Raw genomic sequence first — 9175 nt, 5'->3', positions numbered from 1 at the left:
AGAAACTCTCTGAAATAAAGAGCAATAAATAAAACATGTATAAGCATTTTGAGATAGTTTATAATTAATAGTTGTGTATTTTATTTGTTCTTTTGTGTTTTATTCAAAGTTTTACAGCATTATTTTTTAACATTTCAATGCAGGTCCATTTTGAATACATTTTACCTGAAGAAATTCTGACGTTCCTGTTTGACCTGTTTGTACACACCCAAAGGTGATCATAAACTCCTCCCTCTTACAACACTAACCAGGAAGAGACTGACTTGTTATTTCTCCTTTCTGTCACACCGACTTTGTCTCAACAAAAGCAATAAAGAATAAGCAATCAATGGAGAGCAAAGAGAAAAACTTTACAGAAGGACTTTTGTGATGTTAATTTCTGAACAGACAGCAGATCTTTGATTCTCATCTTGATTCATTTTTGAAAACCGTCGTTCAGAAAGTGAAAGTAGAGTTTAGTTTGCGAGACTCAAACGGTGAAAATGGCTTCAGCAGCTGAAGATGATTATATTTGTCCTGTTTGCTGTGAAATCTTCAGTGTTCCTGTTTTTCTGTCCTGTAGTCACAGTATTTGTAAAGAGTGTCTACAACAGTTCTGGAAAACTAAGAAAACTCAGGAGTGTCCTGTCTGCAGGAGAAGATCCTCGAAAGATTATCCTCCAGTTAATCTCACATTAAAAAACTTGTGTGAGTCGTTCCTGAAGGAGAGGAATGAGAAACGTTCATCAGGATCTGAGGAGATCTGCAGTTTACACAGTGAGAAACTCAAACTCTTCTGTCTGGAGGACAAACAGCCGGCGTGTTTAGTGTGTATTAATTCACAAAAACATGACAATCACACATTCAGACCCATCAGTAAAGTGGTTTCATCTGACAAGGTAAGACAAATGTTTCTTGTTTCACATGTAAAGAACAATAATTAGTCATAAACATAGATATCATCACATTCATGCATTACTATTGCAATATCATTTTACTCAACTTTATATGACATTTACTGTGCTGTAAAAGTATTTGCCCATCCTGATTTCTTATGTTTTTGTGTCTCATACTAAATAGTGGAGCCTTTTTCATAGATATCATTATTTTGTAAAAAAAAAAAAAAAAGAGCACAATTGAGCCAACTTTAGTTCAGCCTCATTGGAGGGTTTTCAAGCATGAACTGCCTGTTTAAGGTCCTGCCACATCATCTCAATTGATTTCAAGTCAGGCCTTTGACAAGGCCACTCCAAAACTGTAATTGTGCTTTTTTGAGCCGTTCAGAGGTGGATTTACTCACTATTCTTTGAATCATTGTCTTGTTGCTTGAGCTTCAGTTTGCAGACTAAAGATATGATATTGTGCTTTAGTATTTTCTGATAGAAAAGCCCTTTGGTGACTTTGAGCCACTTCTGGGAAGGTTTGCTACTGTGCCGAGTGTTTTCCATTTGGATATAATGGCTGTTGATATGGCTGTGGATATAAAGACTGTTCCAAAGTTTTGGTGCTAAATAGGAGAAGGATCTACCGCCAGCAGTCGATTTTGATATTCTAGGTATTATTAACTGGCCGGAATTTTGAGATCGCAATAGACGACTATAATGCGTTAAGAGCTCGCTCAAGTACTTCGGAGCTAAACCATTTAGTGCTTTGTAAGTAATCAGCAATATTTTAAAATGTATAGATTTTTAATAGGGAGCCAAAGCAGTGTTGACAGAACTGGGCTAATATGGTCATACTTCCTGGTTCTGGTAAGAACTCGAGCTGCTGCGTTTTGGACCAGCTGTAGTTTGTTTATTAAGCGTGCAGGGCAACCACCCAGTAGAGCATTACAATAATCTAGCCTTGATGTCATGAAGGCATTAACTAACTGTTCCGCATTTGTCATTGAGAGCATATGACGTAATATGAATATCTTTTTAAGATGGAAAATTCATATTTTTTAAGAAAAATTCAGTTCCTACGATGTTGTTCTTGGCCCTTTGGTGACTTTGAGCCACTTCTGGGAAGGTTTGCTACTGTGCCGAGTTTTCTCCATTTGGATATAATGGCTCTCGCTGTGGTTCTTTGAGTCCAAGAGCCTTTGAAATAGCTTTGTAATCCATCACAGACGGATGTATTTCAATCACCGTCTTCATCATTATTCCTGGAGTTTCTTTCACCTTTGTCAATAGTGTGTTACTGTTTAAGACCTTTTAACCAACTTCATGCTGTTGAAAAAGTCCTATTTAAGTGTTTATTTGATTGAACAGGGCTGCAGTGATCAGGGGCCCGTTCTTCGTACGTCGCTAACTCAGTTAGCTGGATTTGATTGTTGGCGATTTGGCATGATCTTGGATTGTTTGGTTCTTCGAAGCTCATCCTGGACTTGCTGTCATAGCAACAGGTCCGTAAGCTTAAACCTGCTCGGGAGCAGCTTATTTCATGTAAACAAGATTAGATCCCGGCTTCATAAGCGGAGCTGATACGGGAAGCGCGGTAGTGCACTTTCTGAGAGATATATTTTTTTCTCGTGACTCGTGAGATTGTCGTTTACATTATTAATTTGTTGGAAACGCACATTTATTTTCGACTTGTCGGAGTCGGGCTTTAAGTACAGCACAAACTGTACCCTAAGATTATTTGCGAGTGGCTCTTTCCTTTACACTACTGGAGATGTGGAGAACTTTATGGAAAGTGCTGTATATCGTGTCATTCGGAGTTTACCTGGCGCTTTTAGGTTTAAAAAACAGTTTTAGGTTGTTGTTTTTTTTGTGGCATTTCCAAGCCACTTAAGACCCAATGTTGTAAAGCAGTATTTTTAAGCAGTTTTATTTTTTTAGACTATCATAATTTTTTATGAAGATCATGCAATCATGACCATGCTGATTACAGCATATATGTCACTCAGGCTTATAGGCTAGACCATAGACTGCCATCAAGGCCTCAATGAAGGGGATTATGTGAACAGAAAGGGGGTTCACAATGTAAATGTGCAGCCCAGTTACTATTGTGATTCTTAATATTCCAGATTAATAATATATCAAATAAAATAAAGGCAGTTGACAAATCTTCCATATCACAAATGTGAAAGCAAAATGGCCAGGATCTGTGCATGACTTAAGAATTTTCAGAGATTCACATTTATGCACATTATTTGAAAGTGGTAAGGAAAGTTCCACAATTATCAAGCTCACTGTATTACATACACTTATGCTGATCCTAACAGAACTGCATTTTTTCATAGGTGATTATGACATGTTCCTGCTTGCAGACAGATGTTTTATGACCCCATTCCCTGACCCAAACCAGTTACAATGCAGCTCTAGCCAGGACAAGGGCACACAATGAAATGAACTTTGGTTAACTAAAGGGAAGATTTCAGTGTCTGATAAGTCTGAGGGTTGCACACCTGACAGGGCCTGTGACATTGTTGTGCCATATTACACAACACTGCCAAAAAAAACAAAAAAAAAACACTTTTCATTAATGTTTAATAAAAGACAAATATGCTTAGTTCCTTGAGTTTTATTTCAATTGTTCTTTGTAAAGAAAAGCCAGTGGTCAAGTGCCTGCAACAAGAGATATTAGACACATGCCTCATGCAACAAATAAAAAGGAAAAGTTGGCTATACACTGCCCACCTGTAGGCCTATGTCTCCTCTGTCTGTGCAGACTCTTCTGTAGGCCTTTCTGTAGATGTGGATGCAACTTATATTGCAGCCATAAAGCATACAAGTATAAATGAAGTAAAGTTATTTATGCACTTGCAGGTAGGCTAGTTCCTCCATATGACAGTTATCTGAGAGGGTTTATTCACTGTCCTGTGCAATGGAAACAAATGGACATTACAGAGTCTTATACTTTCTTTCTTTTGGAAAGTTAGAAAATGTCCATTTACTGCACATATTTCAGCCACTTTCTTGGGAACAGATACAAGTGTTGGTGTATTATGTAAAATTGCACAAAAGAGGAAAACACAATGTCATTACAATGAACTACACTTGGGAAACATGTGATCAATAACTCATGGCAAAATATTTTTACATTAACATAAGTTTATCAGTTTTCACTTTCACAAGTCAAAGCAATTCATCATTACTCAAGATTTAACAGTTGAAATGACTATATGGCCTTAATTTAATGCAGCAAAAAATATTTTACAGTGTAGGCTACTAAGATCTTTTCTCTTTTTTTCTCAGCCTTTTTTTTGGGTTGCTTTTATAAACAGACAACCATTTATTTAACAGTGCCTTTTATAGAAGAGAAGAGACTATAATATAACTAAAAAAATATGTAGAATATTTTTGTTCTTCACTTTTATTTGTTCCCTGACTCTGACATTACAATGAACAAAGTAATTATGCAATTATTAAAATACAAATAAGGCTAATAAGTGATCAAAACAAATAACATGGCCACTTCTAACGGATTTAAATTGTCTGCTACTTTTTGCCAGCCCTCTCTCCTGGCTTTTGCAGACTTTGAGGTGTTCCCTGGCGTTTTGATTAAACATTAAAATTCCGAATAAACTTCGACTATTAGTTTATGCTCTGCTGAGGAGAAAAACTGAGCCCGCTCTTTGGCCACGATGAGCAGCCAATAGCAGCGTTGCTGATCAATGTTTTTACTATCGATACAAATCCCCTTTTAAACCAGCGCATGAACGCGCAGTTATCTCAGATAACTCAATCCAGCGATATTAATCATAAACAACAGGTGTGTTCGAAGAACCCAATTAGCCGGATCATGATTAGCACGATGATATCATCTTGGATGTGTCATTTGATCTCGGATGTAATAAGCAACGTACGAAGAACGGGCCCCTGGACTGGCTGTGTTTAGTCCAGCTGAACAACATTATAAATACAGTTTCAGAGATTTGAGGAATTAGTAACTATGGGGCCAAATACATGATCACGCAGGCCCAGTTAGTATTGGATAACTTTTTTGCTTCAGTAAATAATAGTGATGGTGAAATGGAGCTTTGTGAAGCACCGGGGCTTTCCCCCTCGACTGTATTGTAAAATGGTTCATTACTCGAAGCTTTTCAATACGTGCACACTAACGACATCTTGTGGTCAAAAGGTGGAAAAGCTGTATTTCTGTCCCAGAAAATACATTTGCAAATTTCTGTCCCTTTTTTAAATTTTTTTTTCATTTAATAAATAACTTTGTGCTCTGTAAACCACAAAGCAATACAATTAATCCTCATAATTCATGTTAGTGTTGATGTAGTTCTTATACAATGTATGAACAAACAACTGTATGAATTAATTTATGAAAAATTATAAAAATAATAATAATAAATGGGACTAATTACTTTGTACAGAAACAATTCTTATGAATCTGCTTTGATCTACAAATGCAGCCTTATTCACATAAACTTTAGCCTCAGTCCTAATCCTACGAGTTCACAGGCAAGGCTCATGAAGGCATATATAATCAAAATAAAAGAAAATTGTTGTGGAATGGTGAAGTGCTTGTGAACTGGGCAGCTGACATTTTATTTTGTGGGTAATTTAATACATTTAAAGAAACTTGTTCAACAGTGTGAGGGCTAAGTCTATTTCTTTTTTATTTACTACTACCGAAAGGTATGACACTCAAAACCTGCTCAGGAGGTTCACGCTATTTTTGAATCTGAATACGAAGCAGTCACGTGACTTTGTGTGGAAACGAAGCTTCGGACGTCACAGATCACGTGGTTATGGCAATACTATATAATAAATACTTTTGCACAGAATTGAATGATCATATCACTGTATTTTCTTCTCTTCACTGTAATCTGGTGTTTAATGTATTTTTGTTCAATTCTAGGAGGAGCTCAATACAGCACTGAAGTCCTTACAACAGAAACTTCAACACAAGGAAAAGAAGAAAGGAGAGTTTGAGAAAACAGCTCAACACATCAATGTGAGGAAACAGAATCAAGAGTCATTTTTATTACAGCTGAATCACTTTATACCGTTATAAATTGATATATGTAATATAATGGATTCCAGTTGATTATTTCTGTAAATGACGAGCAGCTTCTGCTTCTGGATCCGTTATATGTCGGGTATCCGAGATTTGTGTTGATTGAGATGATTGAAGTGAATGTGATTTGATTTCAGTCTCAAGCTGAGCACACAGAGCGTCAGATTAAAGAAGAGTTTGAGAAGCTTCATCAGTTTCTCAGAGACGAAGAAGAAGCTACAATCACCGCACTGAGAGAGGAAGAGGAGCAGAAGAAGCAGAGGATGAAGGAGAAGCTGGAGGAGATGAACACACACATCTCAGCTCTTTCACACACAATCAGAGACATGGAGGAGATGATGAAAGACAATGACGTCTCGTTTCTAAAGGTGACAAATCAATCTGGCTTCATTCTCTGTGCAGAAAACAACTTGTATAGAGAGACTCATTGACAATGAGAGTGTTTGATAAGATATTAAAATGTTTTCAAACTCTATATTTTCCAGAACTTTAAGGCCTCAATGGAAAGGTAAGTGAGCTGCTCGTATCTCTTCTCTCAGTGGATCTGAACTCAAATTCACTGCAGTTCTGACTCCTGAATGTTCCTCAGAGTCCAGATCTCACAGCCGGATCCACGGATGAGTTCTGGAGCTTTGATTCATGTGTCGCGTTATCTGGGTAACCTGCCGTTCAGAGTCTGGAAGAAGATGCTGGAAACTGTCCAACACAGTGAGTCTCAGCAGATTTGACACCAGTGCAGAAGATAGTTCACATATAAACACACACAACATTAACATTTGATAGAAATAGATTTAATAATCACTTGAATTACCAAGTGAATCTGAACTGTATTTCAGAAAATCATCAGATCATTCAGCGAACTCAGAGTGAAAAGTCTATTCCTCATGGTTTATGTTTATGTATTAGGATACAATAGTGTTTATTGAATACTGATATTAAACCTGAAGCCTCAATCCATTCTGACAGTAACTGAGAGACCATTGTTATGATAGCATGATTTATGATCTCTTTCAACAAAAGAAAAATGTTTTACATTTACATTTCTAATACATCATATTTCATCCTGTAATCTGATGTTATTCTCTTTGCAGCTCCGTTGACTCTGGATCCAAACACAGCAGATCCTCGTCTCACACTCTCTGCTGATCTGACCAGTGTGTCGGTCAGTCGTGTATATAAAACACTTCCTGATAATCCAGAGAGGTTTGACAGGTTTGCATGTGTCCTGGGATCTGAGGGCTTTAACTCAGGAACACACTGCTGGGATGTGGAGGTTGGAGCCAATACAGACTGGGTTCTTGGAATAACAACAGCATCAAACCAAAGGAAGGGAGAGGCTTTCTTTAACTCTAATGTCTGGGGTGTGCAGTACAAGAACAGCAAATACGGCTCAAAATCCCCAGAGCAACCCTACACTGTCTTTACTGTTAAACAGAAGCTTCAGCGTGTGAGAGTTCAGCTGGACTATGACAGAGGAACAGTGTCATTCTCTGATCCTGTAACTAAAGACTGTCTGTGCAGATTCAGGACATCCTTCACAGAGACTGTCTTTCCATTCTTAGCTAATGGCTGCACAACTTCTCCTCTGAGGATCTTACCAGTTAAACTGTTTATTACAGCAGAAAATCACAGTTAAATCTGCTTCTGCTTCTATATTAATACAGTTTTGCAAATTATGCTTCAATAATAACACTGTAATCAAAGGGTCTCATTGATCAATCACACTTCAATGTAAAGTTTAGAACCAAATTAACCCTTGTGTTTCCTTAAGGACATGTTTGTCTCTTTCAGTTTTTTTATATATATTTTTTTTTTCCTGTGTTAATGCAAACTGCATCAATTTTGGCACAAGTGTGTATTTTTATTTGAATTTTCTTCTTTCCTTTCCACATTGTACACAAAATATTTACACTCAGGACCTCAAGGACAAAAATGTCCCCATTGAAACCCATAAAAACTGCCAAATTATTTTTATCCCAGTGCCATTTAACTATTAAATGCTAGTCAGTTGGATAAATTATTGTGTAATAATTGTGTTTGTGTTGCTGTGAGGTTTGTGTATATTTACTAAAAGTTGTATTTGTGCATGTAATAGTTGATAAAGAAAAATTATTTCAAATCCCAAAGTAATTATTATTATTATTATAAATTAAATACTTAAGTAACCATTAAACAAGTCATACAATAATGAAAGTATGTTTAAATTCATGTTTACAATATGTAAGACAAGATAAAGTATTGACACATTTTAGTAATCTACTGGCCAGTGAAATCCTCATGTATATTATCCTATAACTCGAGCTCTGAAACATATGAATGCACTGAGGCAGCAGCTGTTTATATATTCATGCATAATAATTGAAGGAATAACAAGACAAACTACATACTTTCAAACCCTTATTTAAAACAGTTTTAAAATGTTTGAAAATTGTATATATACATATGTATATATATATATATTTATAAAACGGTTAGTACCAATCCTTGATTCTGATTGGTCAATAGCTGTACTTTATTGTGCGATAAAACACGGCTATGACCGCTTCACCCAATGGTTCTATGTATCACTACAACACCCCTAGCAACCACTCTTAGCAACTTAAACACATGTGCGATCTCATTGATATTGTCCATTGAAGCTGTAGCTATATATAGTGGAGTATTGTGAGAGATCGAAAAAGCGAGTGTAAAGTTACCTGCATTCACAGTAGACATTGCATTTTCCTTCAGGTCAGTCCTATATTCATAATAAAATATTCCGTTTGAATGTCCGCTGCAATATCGTGTCCTTTTAAAGGTGCTGTATGTAGCTTTTTTATCAAAACGAATCCTTTTTTTATTGCCTGTGTGTGAAGGGGTTGTAATCTCACATTAAAATTATCCACTTTGCGGGTTTTGCTATTACCTCTGAAAGCAAGTATTCTTATTTTTATGTGAAGGTCCCGGGTCGGATTTACCGCCAGTGACGTCACCTGCATGCGCGCTCCCGAGCCTCTCGACTCGTCTAGCCTACTGACTTTGCACTCAACAGCGACGACACTTATGGACTTATGACTTATGCAACTTATGACATGTCTGATAACACTAAGAAACGACCTGCGCCCAGCAAAACACCGACTCCAACACAAACTCCACATATTGATAAAAAAAAAAAAAAAAAAAAATTTCTGCTGAAGCTCGTATTAAAGGCCAGACGTGAATCGGATGAACTTCGGGTAAAAAACACGGATCAACATCG

General features: G+C 36.8%; 1 protein-coding gene across 1 annotated transcript; it reads left to right on the top strand.

The window, feature by feature from the left end:
- The first annotated feature begins 227 nt into the window (after nt 1-227).
- On the top strand, nt 228-8054 carry LOC311094406 (zinc-binding protein A33-like). The gene is made up of 6 exons (XM_084132365.1): nt 228-878; nt 5779-5874; nt 6075-6305; nt 6423-6445; nt 6527-6645; nt 7029-8054. Exons 1-6 carry the CDS (start codon nt 483-485, stop codon nt 7571-7573), a joined length of 1410 nt encoding a protein of 469 aa, XP_083988491.1. The 5' UTR covers nt 228-482; the 3' UTR covers nt 7574-8054.
- The last annotated feature ends 1121 nt before the right edge of the window (nt 8055-9175 follow it).

This window comes from Abramis brama, assembly GCF_963993115.1.
Source record: "Abramis brama genome assembly, chromosome: 13".
In the NCBI taxonomy this organism is placed as follows: Eukaryota; Metazoa; Chordata; class Actinopteri; order Cypriniformes; family Leuciscidae; genus Abramis; species Abramis brama.
This window is presented reverse-complemented; position numbering and strand designations above follow the sequence as displayed.

Bases quoted from the DNA above. Each gene is read 5' to 3' on its own strand.
- LOC311094406 (XM_084132365.1), top strand. From the start codon at position 483: ATGGCTTCAGCAGCTGAAGATGATTATATTTGTCCTGTTTGCTGTGAA. The intron at 6,306-6,422 runs GTGACAAATCAA...TATATTTTCCAG, and splicing joins ATGACGTCTCGTTTCTAAAG to AACTTTAAGGCCTCAATGGA. The intron at 6,646-7,028 runs GTGAGTCTCAGC...TTCTCTTTGCAG, and splicing joins GCTGGAAACTGTCCAACACA to CTCCGTTGACTCTGGATCCA.